A 26,187-nucleotide genomic window follows, 5' to 3' on the forward strand; every position below is an offset into this window, starting at 1 on the left:
GAATCCCATGCCATATACAACTTTTGGTAACAAATTTGATTAAAATTTACATGGTATTTTTGTTTTTTTCCACAATATCAACCATAATAATAACAATAGTGAACTTTGACTTCATGATAAGAATTAGTTAGTTTATTTCAAAGCGAAAATTCAAATAGACAATTTGAGTTAAAATAAAATTTATACATGAATATTTTTAATTATAATATCTTGTACAACTATCAGCAAAAATAGCTTCTTTCTTTTACTTCAAATGCACACTTCTTATTAAAAACACACACACATACTTCATGGAATCCTGAAATTGGAAATTAAACTTTAAATGCAACATTTTGGAGCATAATGCTAGACTTGCCCAAATATTACTTAATAAAATAATGCCTTAAAGCTATTATCTCTACATTCCAAAGTTTCGACTGATTCTCCAAAACAAAAGATTTTTGGAAAAGTATAGGTAACCAACAACATTTTTGAACAATGTGTAAACAATGTGAATTAATAGGATTAAAAGAGTAAATTTAATTAGTAGCATTAAATTAGAGTGTAGTGTATTTTCATTTGATTGGTGGTTGTTCATATTGTTCAAAATTTTTATTGTTCCCCTAGCACTCCCCAAGATTTATTTATTCATTATTAAATAGTTTTTCATTGCTGAATGTAACTGTTTCCTTTCATTGAAATCATAGACAAACACAATAACCAAATTAAAAAAAAACGTAATAACCAAAGCAAGTTAGAAAATGAGATGGAAGTGGTGCAGTAAGCAAAATGCATTGAAAGTAATGGACCAAGACAAACAAAACCAAGATTCAAATTCAAATATAAATAGTTTGAAGGGAAAAAAACTCAGCATAACTATCCACACAACCAATCAGAAAGATAAAAAACAAAGAACCTTGTTTGCATAACCTAAATATGAATGTGAGATCCAAATCAATTAACTTCACTAAGAACCATGAATTTTGTATTTAAGAAATGCATTATCCCTAAACAATAAGTTGTTTTTTTCCCTTCCTTGCACATTTCAAGCCAATAATTTGAGTATTTGGTAAGAGACAGTTAAATCAGTTTTCATTCCTCATTTTATTTAGTAGAAAAATTTTATTCTATTTTGAAAACTACCTAAACTATGACTAGTAACAGAGCCAACGTCAGAAAAAATATCGATGAAAGTATAATGTACTACTAAATTATCCATCTTTTTATAGAAAATCAATGAATAGAAGAAAAGGATAAATGAAGCAAAATAGAAAGCAAACTTAATGCAGACTGAAGAGTATAAACACATGAATTAATGAGCATTCGAAATTATAAAGTAAACTGAAATTAAATCTAATATTAGCTATCAATATAAGAAAAGGTTGCTGAATTGCTGTTAATATAAAACATCTTTTCTTTTTAATCCCAACCATTCATCACCTATACTCTCTCCCTTGAATACACCATAAAGAGATAGCTTTACACAAAATATGTATCTAAACCAGGTAAAATGATTCAAATCCATAATACATGTCTTTGATTGACATAAAGCACACCACATATTCTCTTGTAACCTTTTTCCTCAGTATACTTACTTTTACACATTTAGTAATATTAGGTAATAGTCCTATTTGCTTATAGCCATATTGAACTTTATTGGCATGTTGTTGACAATGAGACAAACAGCTACTATGTAAAAGTCTAAAACAACAAACCACCATTTTAGCTTCTAAAACTATGTAGTACTCTCTTGCTGGATTATAGACTTAGATAACTGTTGTACTAATCATAGGTCAATTAAGTTTTTCACTCAATCAAATCAGATCCTAGTAATAAGTAGCAGGTTGTCTATCCCCTGGTAAATCCCTACTAATGGATTCATGTCAGTTTTGTTGTTAGTATATAACACATGCATAACAATTTCATTAAGAATATTGGAATCCATTCAACAAACTAATAGGATCTCTAGTTAGCAACTCAAGAAAACTGTCGCATCATCTTAATCCTTTATAGTTTTCCCATTTTAGTTTAAACATGAATCCTCAAAGAGACATATTCAAAATTCACACTAGAAACTTAGGATCAGAGTCCCTTCACAAACGTAAACTGAAAAAGAAACTTATTAGTCATTTTAAAATAAACTACAAAGCAGCATCAATTGGGGGAACACACTCATTATCTGATGCAAATGATATTTCAAGTTTTAGACACAATTTGCATAACTTCTACAGTTTTAAATACAAATAGTTGGAACTTGGAAGTTGAAATATTCAATTTCCATTTCAAGATATTTTATGAAACCATTTCTATCCTTTGATTCCAAAGGCTATTCATGCAGCAACCTTTTTTTTTTCCTTTAAATAGATCTTTAATATTAATGTCTTAGTAACCAAATACACCTCTAAGGGAAGAAGCTACTCATGTTTAGTTTGTACCCAGGATATAAGACCAAAACTACACTGCATTCCTAAGTTCTGAAAATCTAGAGTGAAATTGCTATAGAAATAAATTATTCATGTCAAATTAAATCTAAACATTCATGGTGTGAGGCTTGGACATTAAGGGCCTAAGAAAAAAAGAGTATGGCAATAGCCAATTTCAAACAATCTAAAGAGAAAAGCAATTCAACCATTATACATGCTGTCAAATGAGTTTAATAAACAGTGGCTTCGAATGAGGATATAAATGCACCTGTACTCCATCAAGAACTTTGTGGTGATGAGCAAAAATTATCATCCTTTTAGAATTCTCTGATCCTGCCTATCAGTGGATGGAGGAAAAGCCATTCACGAAACCCAGAAAGATTTGCAATCCCAAGTTCTTGGACAGAATGGTCCCTTGGCAACATATAGGTGAAAAAGATTAAGACCATATATTCTTCCAATTCAAACAAACAATAATTTCGTGAAGAAGAGAGAGGCAGACAGAGTGAGTGACATTAATGGAAGAAAATTTAGGAATTTGATAATAGAGAATTTGAATAATAGTAAATAATCACCCAAAAAAGGTTGATCCATTGACATAGATTTTTATCAGTTTTCTCCTCATCACTCATATGCTAGTTAGCAGCCCTTTGTAATACATGTCAATTAAAAAGTTTCAATAAAGCTTATAATAGACAAAAACATTCATTCTGGTTGATAATATGAGCAACGTTTGATGAATTTTAAATAATGTAAAAAAAAATACATAGCTAGGTTCAACCGATAATGAAAGTATCGGTACATCCAATCCCGGGAATTAACTCCAGCTAAAGTTCAGGCAAACCTAGTTAAGCAGTTGCGGTTGATAACCGAAGAAAAATAGGCAATTCATTTCAATGGAGTAAAGAAAAAAACACACTAAAACCATCTTCAATAGGCAAATCATTCTACTTTCTATTTATGGCACACTTATCATAAAAGGTAACTCTATATCAGATTTTGTGTCATAAACAATAAATAAGAACTTAAAGCATCTCTCTTCTCTATTAGAAAGAACTAACTTTAGTCCCTATCGTGGTTCTATTTAATTAATTATTTAAAATAATTAAAATTAATGTAATTTTTTTTTACAATAATATTATTAAAATTTATAAATTTATCTTCATTTCTTTAATATACTTCTGAGTTTGTAATTCTTGTTCTTTCATTGCCGCTTGAATTTGTAACTCCTTTTCTTTGACTGCCATAATCTATGTTCCCTCTCTTCTTCTCTTTTTTTTTCTAATCTATTAATTCTTTTTCTCTAACATTCTTAATATTTTACATGAGAGATAACTTTTTAACAACGGATAATTTCTTTTTGCTAAGATCTTTAAACATTTGTTTTTTTTTCTTACTTTTCTCTTGCTCTTCTTTGATCCTTCTGGGCGAACGAGAGAGTTCACACTGGTTTCCTCAACCAACGGTGTTTTTAAATTTGATGATGATGAGTATGCTCCAGTTGGACTAGCTTTGGTTCTCTATGAGCCTCCACTTTGTGTAGGTAGTTGGCTTCTTCATTTTTGTTCCAAACGAAGCATATTCCAATGCCTCTCAAAAGTGTATCTTTTACCATAATTTGTAGAATAAAGTTTATAGATCAACTCCTTTATATCATCAATGTTCAAACCACTCTTTATGTTTTGACTAGCTTGATCGTAGCAACTAGCAAATTGTGCAACTGCCTTGTTAATCTTATACCATCATTTTTTACATGTAACTGCCCTCTTTTTCATGTCGGCACTAAATTCTACACAATAGTTGTGAATTTGATTCCAAATGTTTCGCCCTTTTAGTCAGCACCAAATATAGGGTCAGTTAAAACATTCAATCATGCATAGATCAACATCTCATCCAATGCCAATGTTGAATACTATCTTGCCTATGATTTTTTGTATCATTATTATTGAGGTCGATAACATCTAATCCACGAAGGTTGGCAAAATCTGAAAACTGAAAATTTGGACTAGATTGTATTAAAGTCTGAAGGAATGGGTTAGAAGAGCTACCAACAACAAATGAATCATGTCTCGATGCATTAAATTGAGTTGGAAACGGCAAGGATGTTGGAGTAATATTTCCGATAGAAGGATTAAATATGGATGAAAATAAAAAATGTGGTGTTTATGAATTTAAATATGCGGTTGGAAAATAGAAAATTGATTATCATAAGGATTAAGGAGCTTGAAAATTGAAATTAGAAAGATTTTGTGGATTTGGACCTTGAAATGTATTTGGTAGTGTGAAGTTTTGATTTGGAATTTGAGAGTTTGAAGTTTGAAAAAAGAGTTGAATTAGTTTGGATCTATTTAACAAAAAATAATATCAGTAGAACTTTGATTTCGTAAACTTAAAAGAAGATGAAGAAGAGTAGAAGAAATTGTGAGAATAAAAGTGTATGTTGTAACACCCTACCATACAAAAACTTACGCTATAGTCATAAATCAGATGTGGTGAAGCATTATGAAGACTAAAAAACAAAAATATACATATATTCAAGGAATAATAATATAATTAGGAGCCTATGAAGAAAAGATAACAAAACAATAACTGTGTCACTCATGAAGCGTTAAAGATAAAAACGTTAGATATATAATAAGAGGGGCATAAACATATACAGCAGATTCAGAATAGATACATAATAAGTACTAGTCTCGACCTACGAAAAAAAGGCCGATTAGACAATATTAAAACCCAAAGTATACAAAATATAATCTTGTTTCTCCACAATATAGAACCTCTAAGAGGAATATACAAATACATGTTAAAAAGTGGAGAATAAACATCTAAGTACAAAATGAAATCCAAAAGACAAGTCTTCGCTTTCGCCAAAAGGAGTCCTGCACACTCAGCAAGGTGTGTCACATCATGTATCTGAAAAATCAATAATTTTCACAATAGGTGAGAACCCGAAGATTCCCAATAGGGTAATAATTCTAAATAGAGACAATGTAAAACTACATGAACCCACTAGGCAATCCTAGTCTCCAATTACACAAAGTTCAAGTATAGAGTCTTTTCTAATCTAATCAGGATAAACAGACTAAATCTCAGCTCTTTCCAACACCTCTCATTGTCTCCAATTTCCAATATCATAGTGAACCAGTATTCAGTAATCAATTTAGTAGTAGCAAGCACAAGTAACGAAGTTCAAACACAATCTAGAGCAATTACATCAAATATGGTAATTAGCAGTTAAACAGAAGTAATCACATAAGCAAACCAAATACTGTAAGAACCTGAATTTTCATGAATAAAATAATTTAAATGCCCAAATTAAGTTCCGGAAAGTTAGAATGAGAATTTGATTATTTAAATATGATTTTTGGACTTAGTAGGTCTTTCCAAGTCAGAAAATGTGTTTTCTGCGAAAAATCGTGAAAAACTGCAAACCGGCAGTTGAACCGATCGAACCAGTTTAAATCTGCCCGGTACTGTGCGAAAAAAAGTGAAAACAGTCGAAAATTCTAGAAACATATTAGGAATAAAAAATCGGGCGTTAGTGTTAAAAGTTTGGCCCAAAGTTGAGCCGAATGGGCTAAAAACACTAACGGGTTGGACCGGACCCAAGTTGAGCCCAAGCCCAACATATAAAAGCACATTTTAATGAGCCTTAAGCTCATTTTCAGCAACTCACAAAGAGAGGGTCGCTGGTTATGAAAGAAGAGAGGAAGAAGGAAGTAGCACTATTCATCATCCACTTCCGGGAGCCATAACTTGAGCTACGGACCTCCGATTGACGAGCCGTTTGCAGCCACGTGAAGCTCTCGACAAGCTCTTCCTTTCTATCTAAAGAAATCTGGTAAGATCTCGCATCTCACTTCCCAGTTTCGTGCCCTAAATTTCTACGCGTTTTAGGTTTAGTTTTTGAGCAAGTTTTGTGGTTTTGCTTGTTTAGGTGATCTCTAGTAGCAGATAATTGTTGGATTTTACCCCTAATCTCGTTGGGTAAGGTAAGATTTCACTAAACCCTTGTGTTTAGTTGTTTTATGCATCTTAGGTTTTAATTTTAGTGATATATGTGTTGTTAGTTTGAGCTTTGGTATTTGTTGGAGTTGGTTGAGGCTTTGGATCGAGTTTGGTGGTTTTGTTTTGGTGTTTTGAGCGTTTGAGAATCTGCCAAGGTATGGTTTCGGTTTTCTTTATGTAATATGTAATATTTTTGAAAACTTAGGCTAGTTGACCCTAAGATAGGAATGAATGTTATTGGTGTATGAATAATTATATGTGAATTGATGTAATTGTTGGTTATATTGGATTAGTGTGGTTGATGGTGATTGTTGGGAATTTTGTGTATTGATGAGTATTTATGGTGATTAGTTATATTGGTGAATAATGAGGATTATGAAAATTTAAGGTAATAAGTTAATGTAAAATGTTGTGGTGATTTGGAATAAAGGATATTGATGATTATGATGTGTGATGATGTATATTGATGATGATTTTTGGATATTGAGTCTTGCGGTTGATGTTATGTTAAGGTTGGTGGTTTATTGTTGATGTGTAATGTTGTTGAGAGTTGTGGGTGTGGTTGATAATTGATGAGGGATTGTGGAAATGATATTGATGAATGAAGAGAATTAGGATTGTTTGTGATGATTTTTTATTGTTGGAGAATAATGATTTTGATGGTGTGGGATAGTGTAAATGGGAGATTACTGATGGTTGAGATTGAGGAATGAGTGGTATGAGCTTTTGTGTTGATTTGGTAGTATTTGGATTGTGAGTAGTTTGGTTTTGAAATGAGAGTTTTGGTAAAAGTAAGTTTTTAAGGTTTTTGGTAAAAACAGATTTTTGGTGAATTTTGATGGATCATAACTTGAGCCTCAGTTTTCAAATTTGGTTGGGATTTTTCTTAAATTAAAGTTCATTGAAAACCCTTCAAGTCGATATAAAATTTGCAAAATTTGGATTTTTGTAGAGTAAGTTATGATTATTCAAAATTTGGTGTCAAAATCTGAAATTCTGCAGAGTTGCAGAATTTTGTGATTTCTGGTATGTGCGCACACACAACCCTGCAAGATTTTAAACCTGTGCGGACGCACAAACCTGTGCGTATGCACAGACCTGTGCGTACTCATAGTTAGGGATGGGCGTGCTGTTTGCAGCGCTAGCACAGCTTGTGCACGCACATACCCAATGAGGTTTTACAACCTGTGCGCACGCACAGCTCTGTGCGCACGCACAGCTCTGTGCGCACGCACAAGTTAGGAAAGTTAATGCCTATGCGTACGCACACCTTTATGCGTATGCACACATCATGAAAATCTTCTAGACGTGCGCGCGCACACCCCTGTGCGTACGCACACGTCCTATTTTATAACTTAAACTTTATTTTTAATCTATTTCACTTTCCCAACAAGCTTGTAAGCTTCTGTGACACCATTTTAAGACTCTTGGGCTCAATTTTGGATATTGGAACATGGGAAAGGTCCTAGGAGGTTTAGTTTGGGTTTACTTTGAAAAGTTAGCAAACGGAGGTTTAAGTTTCTGATGTATGGATGATGAGTTAGGTTGATAGATAAGGAAGAGTGGTGAAATTGGTGATTACTGATAATGACTGGAGGAACCGATGAACTAATGAGTTCGGAATGGAAAGTTATGAATTGAGGATAGTTGTGACGAGTATGAGTAGAAGTGTGTTTAGAAGAGTGGCCTCTAAGATTGAATGTGTAATTACAATATGCATTGTTCTCCGTCGGAGGGGCTGTGGCAGTCTCCCGCCTACGTTCGGATGTGAGAGTTGAAGCTGGGCTTCTCACTCACTCATATTTCTCACAACCAGAGGAAGGTGGTAGGGAACGCTCCCTCGGAATATTTCCCTATGAAAGGAGAAGGTGGTAGGGCACTCATCCCTCGGAATTATTCCTCCTGAAAATGATTCGATTTCTCTCTGATTGCAAGGTGGTAGGGCACTAACCCACGAAATCATGCGGCAACCAGAGGAAGGTGGTAGGGCACGCTCCCTCGGAATATTTTCCTCTGAAAGGAGAAGGTGATAGGGCACTCATCCCTCGGAATTATTCCTCCTTATGTGCAATAGAGAGATTGATCCGGGAGTTGTCGACCAAATTTTCTGTCGGGTTTGGCAATAACCGACATGTGATATCACCGTCAATAGGACAGACATGCATCATCTGCATCTTCTATATGCTTGCTTGCTTTGTTCACTTGAGTTTGCCTAATCGTATAACATGCCTACCTGCTTCTTGAACTACTTGTTGTATATGAATATTATCTGTATTTTACTTGTGTGCATTAATTGTGATTGTCTGGTGCTGAGGAGGTTAGGTAGGCGGTGGCGATGGGATCGCACGGAGGTTAGGTTGGCGAGGGCTGTGGGATACAGCGGTGTGATTAGTATTAGTTAGAATTCTAGTAAGTTTAGATAACCCGGTTTATGGTTTAAGTTCTTTAAATATTTATTTATTTTGCTCTAAGCTTGAATATCCGTATGTGATGTGAAGTTCTAGGATTGCCTTCGACGTCCCGAAGCCTTACATCTTACATCATTGCGCACTGTTACCATACTGAGAACCTCCGGTTCTTATTCCATACTTTGTTGTTGTTTTTTAGATGCAAGTCGCAACCCACCTCGGTGAGTTGTCTGGTGACAGAAGCGGAGGATCCGGATACCTTTTGAGTCTCCTGATTTATTTTGCTATACATCTCTCACTTTTGTATTTGTTTAGCCTAAAGTCATGTATTGAGAGAACAAAACTTGTATAAGCTGTTTTTACTGTCTGGTTTCATGTATGGTCTGTATATGGCTAGCCGGCTTAAACTCCGCAAGCCGTGGCTAGATTCTTATGATATTATACTATGATATTTTGTTATATGATATCTATTTCTTGTACTTTAAGTTAGTAGCTTCGCTGGTACGTTTTGCGCTTTTCAAATCCTATTAAATAAGATATATCCTTCATCAGACTTCTAGAATATATTATTTTCTTCTATATATAAATATGTATAAGCCTTAGGACTGTCGTAACCTCTGATTAACCTTGGCTTTACGGCTAGAGGTAACGCTTAGGGTAATTGGGGTGTTACAAATACAATATGCACACTCAAATAATTTCACATAGATGCATATGATGCATACCTGTCCTACTGATCATGAGCTCACATATCAGTTATACTGCAAAACCCGACATAAAATCCGATTGACACCCCAGATCAGTCTCTCGGTGCGCATCCCCAGGAGAAATTATACAAGTCATGGTACCATTATCTCAATGGAGAATGTTGTCTCACCTTGCTCTAAAGGTATAAATCGTGCCAAACAATGGAGAGTGACGTCTCACATTAACGGAGTGTGCCATCTCACCTTTCATCTGAGAAAATATGGTTGTTACGTATCACCGTCCCTACATCACACCACAACCAAGGACAAGCAGGATGAGACTTCCGTCCTTGCCCGGTGCAGGTGCCAAAACAATTATCAAATCGACATACAAGCAGGACAACACCCAGACCTTGTCACGCAAGAGGGACAAACCTCTGTCCTTGCCAATCTAGCCATTTAGGCTATAATTAATCAATATCGATGTCTTTTAGCAATATCATAAGTTATTAAAATCATTAATCACAATCTTTTGTCAATTTGCCAATTCCATTAACACGTGAGCGGGATGACACCACTATCCTTATCAAGGACGAGATAAAACTACCATCCCCGTAATATTTTCTTTGGTCAACTAAGTGTTTATTCATAAATTAATCAATTTAATTCATTGAACTTAGCCACACTCTATCCAGAGCTTAAAAACTATTTATCAGACATCATACGGGGTTTACAAAGGCTTACAAGCCTGCCGAGAAAGCTAAACAGTGGTAAAATCAGAGTTCTTCCAGAAAATAGGGTGTGTGCGCATGCACAACCTACAAAAATTCCTTGGTGTGCATACACACGGGCCTTTGCACTCGCTCTGTGTAGTGCGCACACACGCACAGGTCAAAAATCCTAATTTTCTGCATAATCTCATAATTTAGTTTTTTACACCAGTTTTCAAACCTTAATAATTTTTTCTATAAAATCCCATTTTCCTACGTTCTTCGACAGTTTTAAAGCTTTTATTACTGGCTTTAATTTAAGATATATTTCATATAATTTCACACTCTTAGTGCCATGTTATGACCCGTCGAAGTTGGTTAAAATTCTGTTTTTACCAAGTTTTATATAATCATTAATTTTACTAACTTCTTTATTCATTTCGTTTCAAAACAACCCCAAGTTATTCCTCGACACTTATTTATCAATTCCTAACCATTCAAAACCTAATCAACCCGATTCCAACTCATATAGCATAAACCATCACAATATCCATTTACAACAGCGATCACTACTCATCAATTATTTATCCAAACTCATCAATTATTTACACCAACTTACCAAATAGGGGATACCTCGAGTAAATCCCCATAGTGGTCCCCGAGATTGACGCCATACACCAAAATCGTCCATAAGATTCCAATTGCACCAATTACGTCCCTGAGATTAGAAAAATTGCACCATAGTAGTTCCTGACCCATTTTCCGTTAACGACGCGCTGACGTGGCTTGATGACGTGGATCTTTAGTGACACGTGTCACCTCATGGTTTGGTCACGTATAACAGTATGATGACGTGTCGGTCAATGACACAGGGCATGCTGACATGGATGTGTATGCCACGTGTCACAATGCTATTTTGCCACGTGTCAGATTATGCCACGTGTTGCAATGCTATTTGTTCACGTGTCATCCACTATGTCATCGTTACATGTGCACCAAATTGGTCCCTTACTTTGCATCAAATGACTCATTTTAGTCCCTGAAATTGAATGTTGTGCACCAAATTAGTCCTTTCATCAGTTTTTAGTCCCTGAAATTGAATGGCATAATCTGACACGTGGCAAAATAGGATTGTGACATGTGGCATACCCATCCATGTCAGCATGCCACGTGTCGTTGATCAACACGTCATCATACCGTTACACGTGGCCAAACCATGAGGTGACACGTGTCACCAAAGGTCCACGTCATCAAGCCACGTCAGCGCGTCGTTAACGAAAAACGGGTCAGGGACTACTATGGTGCAATTTTTCCAATCTCAGGGACGTAATTGGTGCAATTGGAATCTTATGGACGATTTTGGTGCACGGTGTCAATCTCGGGGACCATTATGAAAATTTACTCGGGATACCTCACTCTATTACAGCTTTCAGCCCAATTTTCATTTCATAGCCTTAATAGGCAATCAACCACAATTTTTATATCCAATTTCATTCATATATACATTTATGACTCATCAATACCTCATTTCACACAATCATGGCAATTCACATCATTTCATACAAGCATTCACACTAATCAATTACCATCAACAACAACCTATCATCCAACACTATCTTAAAGGCAATTAACCTAGGTTTTCACATAATTTTACATAATGCCTACCTGAAATTAAGACTCATACCTCTTTGACGGCAGTTTTTCCAACACTTGAATTCTCACCCTTCCGGCCAATCCAAACTTGCTCAACGTCAATCAAGCCTCAAGAATTGCTCCGCAACCACACCAAGCATTCAAAATCAACTAAGCAACTCTAGCAACTCTAATTTTACCAATTTTACACATATTTCAAACTACAGTTTGTAAGTTACGTGAATTTGAGTGTATATGGTGAATAGTGAAAGCTAGAGCTTTACTCTCACTCATCTCCTCTCTATCCGCTGCTCTTTCTCACTCAAATGGAAAAGAGTGGCTGAAATTTCACTAAGTGGAGTTGGCTAATAAGTCTTGGGTTTCGACTTGGACACAATTGAAGGCCCATTTTAATTTTGTGTCCGTTTGGCCTCACACGGGGCCAAAACTTTTAAGATAAGTGTTTGGATTTATGTTTTAAATATTTTTTTGTCATTTTTATAATTTTAGTTTTCTCATTTGCAATACCGGACAAATTTAAGCCGGAACATTTGATTTTAATGTCGATATACGTTTTTCTGGAATTAATTATATCTTTGCGCTCAATTTTATTTTCTAAGTTTAATTCTCATAAGTAATTTCCAAATTAATAAATTTTTAATTTCTTAATCCTTTTTTCTCATAATTAATTTATTATTTATTATTTAATTGAATTTTACATATGTAAGTAGTATATGTAAAATAATAAAATATTAATTTATTAATAATAACAGTAACATAGTAACAGTTATATATATATATATATATATATATATATATATATATATATATATGCAACGGTCAAAATAGACAACTTAAATTTGGTTAGCATTTTAAATTTTATGAATAAAAATAAACAACTCAACTAAAAATTATTTTATAATGTTGAAAAATTAAATTTATTTTTTTATTTAAACAAATGTAATTAATTATAATTTAATATAATTAATTATTAAATAATTAATATAAATTATTAATTAAATAAAAATATAATTATTTAGTTAATTATTATTTCATATAATTATTTGTTTTTAAAGTTATTATTGGACACTAAAATTTTTTTCTAAAAAAAAAATATCCCCTATTAAAATGCGTGCAAAAACTCACCATCTCCTTTCTTCAACGGCTGGCCCTTCTTTTTGTCAGAAAAAGTGAATTTGAAACGTTTTGAAAACCATACCGTTAAAGTTGCTCTAACATTTTCCTGTCATAACCAACAGAAAAAAGAGAAAGTATAGACAGACAATGAATTTAGTGTACAATGTGTACAATAGGAATAAAATTAAAATTATAATCAATTAATAATTAATTTAATTAATTCCTAATAATTTAGAATTTTAAATTTTAAAAACATAAGGATTTGGTTATGCGAAAGTTACGTATTCCTCCATTTTACGCGTGCAAAGAATGTGCTGCAGTTTCTTCCTCTCCGGCAATCTCTTCCACTCTCTCCGGACTGACGCCGCGAAGATCACCACTGTCCGCCGCCTAGAACGCAACCCGACATCTCCCAACTGTCGGAAAACGTTCGACGAAGACACCCTCTTCGCGCACGTTGCGTCTGTCGTGTAGCCCAAGACCGCCATGGCCGCCGCTGCCGCCTTCAACGATGTCGCGGCCTGGATCCTCCTCGCCCTTGCCGTAGCACTCGCCGAAAAGGCCAACGGTAGCGGTGGCCACAAGAGCCCCCTGGTGTCTGTGTGGGTTCTCCTCTCCGGCTTGGCATTCGTCATCTTCATGATTACGGTTATCCGACCGGCAATGAAGCTGGTGGCGCGGCGGTGTTCGCGGGAGCAAGATACAGTGGATGAGGCGTATATCTGCTTAACCCTCGCCGGAGTGATGTTCATCAAGGTATATACATCAATGGACGAATTTAGATGCTGGATGTTCAATTCACTAGGTATGCAGATGGTTATTTTAATTCTTAATTGGATAGTTATTTTATTTGATTCAGTTTAAGTATATACAATTAACAAATGTTAGATGGTATTTCACTAGGTAGTTGAATGATTATTTTAATAATTACGTAGATGGTTGTTTGATGGCCGGTGAAGGAACTTCTAACGCTAAAGAGGTGGGATGATTGATGAGGATGGAGTAATAGACAGTTGTGGGAAAAGAAGGTATTTAAGTAAATTTCATTGATAAATTAAGGTTGAGATGATTAATTTTTTGAAATAACTATTTGAGTTTTTCTTTTCCTTGTATTAGGCCAAATTTAAAATCTATTGTACACGTTATCAAGATTTCTCCTTATCTTCCTAACGAAATTCAAAGAAAAACATAGCACTTCAAGCTCTAACTTACTCCCTCACATCAGATTTTGCATCAATATAATAATTTTTTATCTAAACAAGTTTTTTCCCGTAAACCAAATAAAAACAAAAGAAAAATGATCATTCGAAAAAAAAGAGAGGATAACAATTAACATAGAAGAAAATATCAAATTGGAATAAAGTAAAGAGAAGTTCAAAAATTAGAAACGAACCAATATTAAAATTAAAATTGCTCCACGACAACCAATTCAGCTTTAGCACAAGAGAGAACCTGCCTCCTCTTCATTTTCTATACCAAAAAAAAAAATTATAATTATAATATGATACAATTGAAAAAATATAGAGTAAACTACCATTTGTATCCACAAAAATTGAAAACGTTGATATATCTACTCATAAAAAAAGGAAATTACCATTTGTACCCATAAAAAATAATTTTTACAAGCAAAATTATCCAAATCCTAAAAAATTACCTAAAATCCCTAAATTACTCTTATCTTCACCACCACACCACCTCCTTCACCCAATCACCTTTCTAACCCTAACCCTCTTCACCCAGCTACCACCCCCTTTTTCCTTTCTAATCTCAAATCCCACTACCATCTCATTTCTTTTATCACTACTATCACCACCACCACCACTATATCTCCATCATCATCTTCTTCACATGCAGCAGCAGCAGCAACAACAACAACAATAGAAAAAACAGAGAAAAAACGGTTCTTCCTCACTGAACAGCGTCGACGACGATGGTGGCAGTGACACCCACCGGCGCTGTCGCCCTCTCCTCCTTCTCCGATCTCTTGCGCGCTCTCTTCCTTCCAGACCAGCGACAACGACAGCGACGGACTCAATCAATGGCGGCGACAGATGTGACGGAGCCGGCAGCAGCAGGGCGCGACGGCGGCGACAGCTCCCCCTTCCTTGGTTCTGGCTTGCATTTTCTCTTGGGCACCCTCAACAACGGCGACGATGATGCGATAGCGGCAGCGAGTCCCCACGTTGCCAGTGCGGTCTCGCTCCTCCTCCTCTTCTCTTCTTCTTCCTCGGGTGGGGGTGTGTGTGTAATGTCTCCGTGTGTGAATTTTGGAGGGAAAGGGGGTGGTGGCTGGGTGAAGGGGGTGGTGGTGGGATTTGAGATTAGAAAGGGAAAGAGGGGTGGTGGCTGGGTGAAGAGGTTTAGGGTTAGAAAGGTGATTGGGTGAAGGAGGTAGTGTGGTGGTGAAGATAAGAAATTTCGCAGATAAGAGAGAGTGTGGGGGCAAAGAATCTGAAGATGGTTCTGTTGTTGTTGATGATGGTGAAGCATTTTTCTGGGTTGAGAATTCGAAGAAGTATAAGAGAAAGAGAAAAGCAAAACACAGAAAGAAAGCGAGAGAAAGAGAAAGAGGAAGGAGTTGGCAGAGTTGACGAATTATGGCGGCGTCGACGAGCTCAAAAAATGGAAGGAGAGAGAGAGAGGATGGGTTAGTGGTGGTGGTGTCAGTGGTAGGAAAAAGATGAGAACATTGAGAGAGAGAGAGAGAGGAGAGGGGGAAAGGGGAGGAGATGATAGTGGTAGTGGTGGAGAGAAGGGTAATTTAGAAATTTTATTTAATTTTTTAGGGTTTGGATAATTTTGCTTGTAAAAACTATTTTTTATAGATACAAATGGTAATTTCCTTTTTTTATGGGTAGATATGTCAGCGTTTTCAACTTTCGTAGATACAAATGATAGTTTACTCAAAAACATAATATCATCTAATATCACATAACCATTACATAAACATGATTTGCAATTAGAAAGTAGCAAAAAAATCCTAGCAAATCAAAATAAATACCTTATGCACACCGGTTGAAGTGATTTTAGACCGCCGGAAGCCGTCATAACAATCTACCAATCTAGTCCTACCTCAACCTTCAGCCAAAACAAGAGCAGATTAAGCATACATAAATAAATAATTTTGTTTTAAAAAAAGAAAATATAAAATAAATTTTTGCTTTTGAAAAAAATTACCTCAACAGAAGTGCAAGACAAAAATATTAAAAAATCAATAATAGAATTGTCAATATAATGACTCTACTAATATCAAAGAAGGTGCTTCACAGAAACTCACTTGTCTTATTCCTTCAAAGAGATATGGATTCCTATCAGTAATAGACAAAAGGTCAAAAGCAAATGCTTGAGTTGTGTAAAGGCATCAATATCTACACTCACTTCAAGTTCTTGTGCCTTAACATTAGCTGAACTGCAAAAACAATAAATGAATTTTTAATAAATAAATTTAAAAAAAACTTTTAGAATTTCACTAAAAAGGGCCGCTGTTCATATCATCAAATGCAATTTCTTGAATGCAAGTATAAAAACTAAAAATTGCCCACATAATTACGGGTTATTTTTATTTAAAAAGTATAAAAATTAAAAAAGAAAAAACATAATTAAAAGTATATGAAACGACATATGAAATATTCCGATACAGATTATAAATACATGTGCAACTATTTTAAGACTAATTTAAGTACCCAAAGATCATAGTTAAAAAAGGATATTTCCTTAGACTAAATTCAGAAATTGGCAACCTCTAGGAAACCTTTCATTACATCTCAGAATCATCTTTTGTCGGGAATGGATCCTTTTCAATTTTTTTGATACTTGAGAGAATAAAGTGTAATTTTTTATTGTTAATTTTATAAATGGGACCAAAAATAAATATGAGAGAGAATAATAAAAGATGAGATTAAACAATTGACACTATCCAATTTTTTCTCCACTCCCTCTTTTGTTATCCAAAACAGCAGCCTTTGCCGGAAAGTAATTATGATGATCACACAAGGGGAAAATAAAATAAAAACAAGATTCCAAAGTTGCAAGATTCAACAATCATGAACATTATGCACAAAAAATCCTAAAATAAATATATCTCATTACATTAATCAACAAACCTTGAAACTCCACGTAAATTTGATCATATAAAGTAATTAATTTGAATAAAGATACACAAAAATATATGTAATGTAATTGAACAAATAAAGAAATTCAAATTGTTCGTATTTATCTCGTGGTACGTACTTAAGAGAATCCGAGATTTTCGAGTTAAAGTGTTCACGGACCAGGCCGAAAAGACAACTTGCAATGACACTCCAAAACTTATATTAGAAGTGTATTTTTCGTGGAAAATGATCATGATCCTACTATTTTAGAGCCCTCGTTTTATATATTTCTTGAATTGAGCATTTAATGTCGGATATGCGTTCATATCGAATTCCAGTCATTTTTTTTAGGGCAAAATACTATAATAAGCCAACATGAATCCAAATTTACCTATATGAGCCAAAATGAAAATCGATACAGCAATGAGCCAGATCATATTTTTATGTAATTCGAACCAGGCTAGTTCGAACTTCATCTTCAAATAAATCAAACCAGAGCATTTCGAACTTTAAAGAAAAAATTGAAAGTAAATCGAACCAGACTGGTTCGAACTAGGTATGCAAGTAATTCGAACCACTCCAGTTCGAATTATGGGTAAATGAGGTCTTCATGTAATTCGAACCACCCTAGTTCGAATTACGCTTAAGCTAGGTTGTTAGTAATTCGAACCACCCTGGTTCGAATTACTAGTGATTGGGCTATATAAGGAGTTCGAATCAGCCTCATTCGAACCATTCTCATCTTCCCCTGCCCCACCAAATCTCAGAGAAAACGACCCAGATTCTCTCCGAGAAAGACCTGAACGGAATACTCTGCTCATGGGGGACGATCCGGCACGGTTATATCGCTTGGACGGAGTCGCCCATATAGCTGGGGTCATCAACGAAGAGGTTAGTACGGAAATAACTTTATTTTACCGGTACATGTGAGTTAGTGGTTTGGCATGCGGGTTAGATGTTGGTTTAGTTGGTGGTTTATTTTAGCGGTTTATGTTAGTGATTTCTGTTAATGGTTTATGTTAGTGGTTTTTGTTAGTGGTTTATCTTAGTGGTTTATCTTAGTGGTTTATCTTAGTGGTTTATGTATGTGGTTTATGTAAGCGGTTTACATTAAGTGTTTACGTTAGTGGTTTATGTTAGTGGTTTATGTAAGCGGTTTAGTTGTGGTTTTATAATGTTAGATCTTTGATGTCAGTAGGCTATGGTGGTTTCTAATTTAAGTTTCTTATGCAAATGGTTCTCGTTCTTGGATTTTTAAGCGGCTATGCATAGTAAGATTTTTGGGTTTAGGGATTATCGTGTTGATTATGTTTGTCACCGGTTATTAAGTTGGTTCTAATAATGCGGTTCATTTCTTCCGCAGCCTCAGCGATGCATCAGGAGCATGCGGCGGCAGCAGGGCATGGTCCTGGATGACAGATACGTTCCGTACCTGCAGATGGCTGGTCTTTACCATCTTGCAAGGCTGAACGATAGATGGTTCCGATTGGACGAGGCCCTTGTCAGTGCGTTTGTTGAGCGATGGCGTCCGGAGACGCACACGTTTCATATGCCGTTCGGAGAGTGCACTATCACACTGCAGGACGTGGCATACCAGCTGGGTTTGCCAGTGGACGGGCGTTACGTCAGCGGCTGCCTATCAGAGTTCCATGTATACATCGATGGTGGCCGTCCAGCCTGGGTTTGGTTCGAGGAGTTGCTTATAGTGGTACCTCCTCCTAGCCAGGTTCAGAAGTACGCGGTCAACTGCAGCTGGTTTCAGGAGACGTTTGGTGATGTCCCGGAGGGAGCTGATGAGGATACTGTGCGTCGTTATGCCCGTGCGTACATCATGATGTTGTTGGGCACGCAGCTTTTTGCGGACAAGTCGGGCAACCGCGTTCACATCAGATGGCTTCCGTTTGTAGCTAGGCTGGAGGAGATGGGGACCTACAGCTGGGGTTCTGCAGCACTGGCATGGTTGTACCGGTGCATGTGCCGTGTGGCGAACAGAAATGTTATCAAGCTAGCGGGCCCACTTCAGCTACTTCAGTCATGGATTTTCTGGCGATTTCCTCGGTTTAGGCCTGCAGGATTTGAGACGTTCAGCTGGCCATTGGCCTCGAGGTACTTTACTAATCTTTGTCTATTTCAATTTACTACACATAACCGCGTGTTCATTCATAATGTATTGGATACCCTAAGCACACATATAAGTAGCGGTAACACATGTGCATGTTGCAGGTGGTCAGGTTACATCCCTTCCAGTAGCGAGAAGGGTCCTAGAGTTCAGACGTGGAGGCTCTGGATAGACCGGTTGCAGGATAGAGAGGTCAGTATGTTACTTAATAAGTTTTTTTATTTAACCACGATTTACGAGTTGGGATCACGAGTTGCCATGACATCGTATCGTTCCGGGTGCAGTTTATCTGGATGCCGTACAGTAGCCCTGACGTACTTCAGGTCGTGCATCCCGAGGTTTTGGAGCCTCGGCATATGGTGCTGTGTCGGTCTGTTACATCGCTTATCTACTTTGCCGTCATAGAGTGGCATCAGGTAGACAGGGTTCTTCCGCAGTTTGGAGGGGTGCAGCCCCGTCCACAGGCCGCCCTGAACATCGACTTTCTGATGTCGAAGGACGGCAGAGGCGGCGATCGATGGTTCCCGTCCCATTTGCAGAAGTGGCATCAGTATTGGGACGACCGTACAGAGAGCGTGCTGAGATTCGATGTTGTTGCTGACCCTGGTCCGTCGTATCAGTTCTTGGATTGGTGGAGTCAGCACGGGAAGAGGTTTTTGTCTCCGGATCCGTAGTTGGGCGATCCGAGAGCCGTTGCTATTCCTGTTGAGGCCTCACAGCGGGGAGCTGGGCAAGTACCTGAGATGGATCGGCCTGACGACGTGCCGGACAGGAGGCGGGTTGATAGGAGAGCTCGCGTGGGCACACGTCGTAGCCAGCGTGACTGGGGGTGGCGTGAGCGTGCTATGGAGGCTGGCGACGAGGCCGGCCCCGCTAGGGGTCGACGACGACATCATCCTGGCAGAGGTAGAGAGCGTGCCGTACTTCATGCCGCTGCACCTGACCCTGAGGACGATGACGATGATCAGCATGGGCCTGAGGGCGGGGATGGTGCAGGGGCGGCTTCAGTTGCTGGTGGTATTACCCAGGATGGGGTTCACGGAGGTGAGTGGTATGGCTCCGGGATGGGTGACGGGGCTGAGCCTAGTGACGCTGGACTTGGGTCCGGTCCTTTTGGACATTACTTTGTTGGAGTACCCACCGACGACCAGCCTCAGCAGGACGGTACTCCATCGGTTATTCCCGGATCACAGTGGCAAGACTTCCTTGGGGCAGATACGCTTGATGCGGACTTCGGCAGTCCACGGTTTCTAGCGGAGATTTCGGCTATCATGCAGGAGGACGAGCCGGGCAGGAGGCGTCCTCAGACCCCTGGCACGCAGGCACCCTTAGATGTTGATCTGAACGAGCCTGCTACGACACCTGTTGGTGACCAGTTTGCTTTGGGAGGTACCCCACATTCCGCTTACACCGCTGCATCACAGTCTGTCGCCGAGCCGTCTGCCGCACCACTCCATTTTACGCCACCCGCACAGCCTGCCCCGCATGAGGACGCAGATGAGATAGAGGATGAGGAGCCGTTTATCCGCAGAGGTCAGAGGCCACGGGTTCCCCGTCGTTGTGGGACAGGCTCCCACTTGTTTAGATGATTTACATTTCATGTATTTTGGACGTTAGGGTTCACTCATGTACCAGACCGATGTGGACTACTGTTGTTACTTTAGAGCTATTTTTCCTTGTTGTGTCCTCATCTTATTGTACTTAAAAATCTGGTATTTACCTAGTGGATTAGTGACTATGTATTATCATTGAATCATATAACACTTTAGTTATCAACTTTTGCAGTCATGGGATTTCTAATTATATTCAAATTCAGATGCAACTTTTTCATTACTAGAACGTAAAAAGATAAACAGATTACATAAGTCATCTTACATAACAAGTAACAGGAAAAATAAAATCAATAAACACTAACAATAACAAGATCGCTACTACTGGCCCCCCGTGTGAGACGGTCCTCCAAGCTGTGGGCAACTCCTGTGGGTGTGTCCGGGTTGTCGACAAAGGCCACACCTCTTTGGCCGATTCGGATCTGCCTCGTCCATATTCGTCCGTATCCTGGTGGATCTCGGACGACCCTCTCTCGAACGCCTCTTGGCAGGATCCGGGATCACGGTTGGCCCGTCGTAAGGTGGCCAGAATCCTTCCGGTATCGGCGGTGTGAATCCCATCTGGTACACACGGAACACTGAACTAATCTGATACACGCTGTGAACATAAGAGGACCAGGTAACCCGTGAGTAGGCGCAGCATGCAAGTGCGTGCTGGCACGGGAAATGAAGTGCCTGGAAGTACCCGCAGTCACAGGTCCGGGACACAAGCGATACTCTGTAGGTACCCAATGAGAAAGAGCCCGTCGGAGTGGTCTCGGCTACGGTGAACTCGGAGTTATCCCGGTCATACAAAGTCACCGTGAAGCACCGCGAATTCTTCAAGTTGGCCTCTATACACTTCACCAAGTACTGACTGAATTGCTGTCCGGCTCCCATCTGGGCCTCAGCCTCTCTACCCTTGCGAACAAAGAGTTCCGCAAGCCTTCCATATGTTGCCTTCACCAAAGAGCATACAGGGAGGTTTCTGACACCCTTTAGGATTGAGTTCACACACTCCGAGATATTCGTCGTCATGTGACCGAATCTCTGTCCCTCGTCACGATGCTGAGTCCATAAGGAATAATCAATCCGGTTCGCCCACTCACACATCGCCGGGTCTTCAGACCGAAGAATATCAAACCAGTAATCAAACTCAACCTCGGTCTTCGCATATGCGGCATTCACTAGAAGCCTACGTGCATCCTTGCCCTTGAAGGTAAGGGCAAAATTAGCCGCTACGTGTCGAATGCAGAATGCACGGTATGCAGATGGAGGTAACCAACCTCCGTCCGGAGCCTCAAGCGCAGCCTTTATGCCGTTATGCCTGTCCGATATAACCAGAAGACCGGGCTGCGGTGTCACGTGCTGTCTAAGGTGGGAGAGAAAGAATGACCAAGACTCTGCATTCTCACCTTCTACTAGTGCGAATGCAACGGGTAGAATGTTGGAGTTCCCGTCCTGTGCAATCGCGATGAGCAAAGTACCCCCGTACTTCCCATAAAGATGGGTCCCATCAATGCTAACTAAGGGCTTGCAATGGCGAAATGCCTGGATGAGCGGTGGAAACGTCCAGAAAAGTCTGTGGAAAAAAGCTTGAGACTCGTCTACTTGTCCACTAACTCGAACGGGACTCGTCCGTAGGATTGCAACAGTACCCGGCATCGTCAACTGGACTCCCAAAACCCACCTGGGGAGCTCATTGTATGACTCATCCCAGTCACCGTATACGAGGGCAAATGCCTTCTGCTTCGCCATCCAGACCCTCCTGTAAGTCGGCCTAAACCCGAAGTGTGCTGCCGTGGCATTTAGGAGCACCTTGATGCTGACGGATGCATCAGCCCTAACCATTGGCATAACGAACGCGGAAATCACATGATAATCCAAGCTCCTGTGGTCACTCGAGATGGAGGTCGCAAGACAAATGTGAGGTCCATTGTACCGCTTGACCTCCCAAATGCCCTTGCGCTTCCGCAGACTCAGTCGAATCAACCAGGTGCACCCATTCCCAAACTCAGAACACTTGCCCACATAACGGCGATGATCAGACTCCACAACCTTGTACTGTACCCCTCGCCGGATGCTGTAAGTCTTCACACTTACCAGGGCCTCGTCTTTATCCTGAAATTGCTGACCAACCTGGAACTCTGTCAAACCAGCAGTCCCTTCAGCATCTCTAGCTCCGAATCCAACAGAGTGCCCTGAAACACCTTCTTGCCTTATGGCATCTAGGTCCAAAGAGGAAAAATGTGGTGGATACTGCTGTGTGCCAGAACTAGAACCACCGACTACCAATGCAGGCTCAGTCGCTCCAACCTCGTCGCCGCTGTCATCCTCAATCATATCCAGCTCGACGTCGTCCTCCTCTACATCACCCAACACTCCGTCTCCGACGCCAACCGGTGGAACTCCCTGTAAAGCGTTCGGCAGAATATCAACTGATCCTACCACGTCACCTACTCCATCATTCAGATCAACAGCAAAAGACGGGGAGGCGACTGGTTCGACTGCTGGCTCGTACACAGGGACGGACGAAGAAGCAATGGCAGGCCTGGAACTCGAACCGGCTGCTGCTGCTTCAGTGGTGGCATTCCGGTTCGAACCCCCTGAGCTGGATACCACATCAACCAACTTTGCCAACAACTCTGGTGTCCTAACCTCGGGAAACTGCCTCCGACATAGAAACATGACTTGCAGGTCCTCATCACTACCAATCGTGAAGCAATCATACTTCACTGTATCCTGCAAGACAGTGATTGGAATGCGATAGAAAAACTTCTTCACTCGCTTCGCACCTTCCAGACCAAGTTTCATCAGCACAGATCTAACAAGATCATCATAGCTCGTCGTTGGTTTCACGACAATACAGAGAGGATCCTTATCTGGGAACTTCACACCGGAGCGAGTTTTCCTCTTAATGGATCCTCTATGGTGAACCAAAACCATAAAACTCTCCTCACTAGCCATATTACACCCTCTATGAGGGCAACTCACGTTTAGAACCATATATATACTGCACTGTCTACCACTAAATCGAACCGGACTGGTTCGAATTCAGTTTGTGTAATTCGAACCGGACTGGTTCGAATTACTTGATGCAGCTTCTCCCCATATAATTCGAACCAGCTTGGTTCGAACTATGTGCTACGTTTTCCTCCCAAGTAATTCGAACCACCCTGGTTCGATTTACTTGAATGAATTTCTCTCTTTATAATTCGAACCACCCTGGTTCGAATTACTCATGAATAGAGTTCGAACCACACTGGTTCGAATTATATAAATATAGGGTTTGGCTCATTACAGAAACGAATTTTACTTTGGCTCATTTAGGTAATTTGCAACTTCCCTTGGTTTATTCTAGTTTTTTGCCCTTTTTTTTATCTGGAGTTATATTTGTATCTTGCGTTATACGTGTTTTCTGTGTATGTCGTCAACGCATGATTTGGTATAGTCATTTTTTTCGCTATCTATTATTGTCCATAACAGTGCCCCCTGCTTGAGTTTCTTAACTCTGTGACTTCATTAAGTATGCTCAAGCTGAATGGATCGGGTCCACTTTTGATATTTTTGGAAGATTTTTTCCTTTTTGCAGGGTCTTTTTTAGTGCCAAAAACTCCTTTGAAAAGACCGCCCAGTTCCTTCAGGCAGCTTTTGCTTCCCCTTAGTTTTTGAATTGTCGCCCACTTTCTTTTTCTCTCCATCAATCAACTAATTTAATGAAGCATTTGCTTTTTATTAGGAGTGCATGTGGCCAGGTTCAGTCCGAAGACCTGATTCGATCTCAAACATTTTAGAGGTTAATTTAGTGTGATTTTACCGAATTTAGGGTTGAGTAAGAGTCTCAAAAATATACCCTCTCATTAGGGGTGGCAAACGGGCCTAAACCCGTCAGGCCGGCCCGCATAACCCGCAAAAAAAGCGGGCTGGGCTGGAAAATTGAGACCGCCAAATAGCAAAAGGCCGCCTAACCCGCACCGCCTAAACCGCGGGCTTTGGCGGGGCAGGACGGGCTTCTCCGCCGGGCTTAGTATTTTTTTTTTTTGCCAAAATCCAACTTTCCACAACCCAACTTAGAAGAGAATGAAGATGAAAATTGAGTATTTTGGATTATGTTTATTTTGTTTTAGAGACAATATTTATAATTATGTTTTGGATTATGTTTATTTTGCTTTGGGAACAATATTTATAATTATGTTTTGGATGAAAACTTGGTTTCTAATTATGTTTATTAGATATTTATAATTACAAAGACTTTAATGTTTGTAAATATAAAAATTATAATTTGTTTATACTTTTAGAAATTATAATAGTTAAAAATAAAAAACAGAAGAAATTTTTTTATGCGTTTATATATATTATTTAATAGTTAAGAGTAAAAAAAAGATATTTGGCGGGCTGGGATTCTGGAACCGCCTCAATAGGCGGGGCGGGGCGGGGCGGGCCAGCCTGCCAAAGGGCGGGCTTCTGGCGGGGCGGGGCGGACTTCCCCGCTTGCCACCCCTACCTGTCATTATTTTGAATCGCGTCTGGGTCGAGGCAAATCCGACTTTGCCCGACCCATGTGCACCTTAAGGAAATTAAAAAGGATATATATTTTTTAAATTAATTTCAATATTATGTTATATAATTATAAGCTTATTGTTTTATTTTTAATCACACTTATTGAATTAGAAAATAGATCAAAGAAGCATCAAATTAGAATTTATGAACAAATTCAAGTTTAAATATGAATATCAACAAATTTCTTCTTTATAGAGTGTCATAAATAATTTTTTTATAAATTATTGTTAAAATTTTAAAGACCCAGTTTTCACTCGATTTAAACTTGGTATAATTGTAGCCCGAAAATATAAAAAACAGACTTGATATATATTTAAAGTCAAATCTGAATCAAGACAAACCCAATTTTACCCGGTCATAAATACTCTACTTTTTATTAGTCCCAAATTTTAAATTTGTCTCTACCTTAAAAAATTATTGTTTACCTTGTTGAATACTCATAAACATAGTTTGCTGAGTAACTTAATACAAAACCAAAGTTTAAATGTGACAAGTGTTACTTTTTTTTTAGTTAATAGTCAAATTTGTCCCTAAAAGATCATCGATTCTTCAAATTAGTCCTCAAATAATTTTTTTAGTCATTAATCCTTGAAAAATAAAACGTAAGCTAAATCAGTCCTTCCATTAGTTAGAGGATAACGTGTCACGTTAAGTGCCACGTGGCATGATGATGTGTCACGTTAAATGCCACATGTCACTAGATGATTGGTTGACATGTCAGGTCAGTGACACTTAGCACGCCACGTGTCACTTGGCATGTAAAAAATATATTTATAAATTATAATCAAAATAATCCCTGAAAGTCCAAACGTAAGTCATTTTCATCCCTAAAATTTTAAAAATTA

At 38.5% G+C, this 26,187-nt stretch overlaps 1 protein-coding gene across 1 annotated transcript; it reads right to left on the bottom strand.

Moving 5' to 3' along the window:
* Nucleotides 1-5,074: 5,074 nt before the first annotated feature.
* On the bottom strand, nucleotides 5,075-26,187 carry LOC148578500 (uncharacterized). The gene is made up of 5 exons (XM_088501804.1): nucleotides 16,261-26,187; nucleotides 15,985-16,061; nucleotides 14,377-14,453; nucleotides 12,993-13,089; nucleotides 5,075-5,315 (listed from the first exon to the last, which is right to left on the bottom strand). The coding sequence occupies exon 1, from the start codon at nucleotides 23,786-23,788 to the stop codon at nucleotides 21,125-21,127; it is 2,664 nt and encodes an 887-aa protein (XP_088357930.1). The 5' UTR covers nucleotides 23,789-26,187; the 3' UTR covers nucleotides 5,075-5,315; nucleotides 12,993-13,089; nucleotides 14,377-14,453; nucleotides 15,985-16,061; nucleotides 16,261-21,124.

This window comes from Arachis ipaensis, chromosome B1 (genome assembly GCF_059453495.1).
Source record: "Arachis ipaensis isolate K30076 ecotype BB chromosome B1, ASM5945349v1, whole genome shotgun sequence".
NCBI lineage: Eukaryota > Viridiplantae > Streptophyta > Magnoliopsida > Fabales > Fabaceae > Arachis > Arachis ipaensis.

Excerpts from the sequence above, each read along its gene's own strand:
- LOC148578500 (XM_088501804.1), bottom strand. The coding sequence starts at position 23,788 with ATGGTTCTAAACGTGAGTTGCCCTCATAGAGGGTGTAATATGGCTAGT.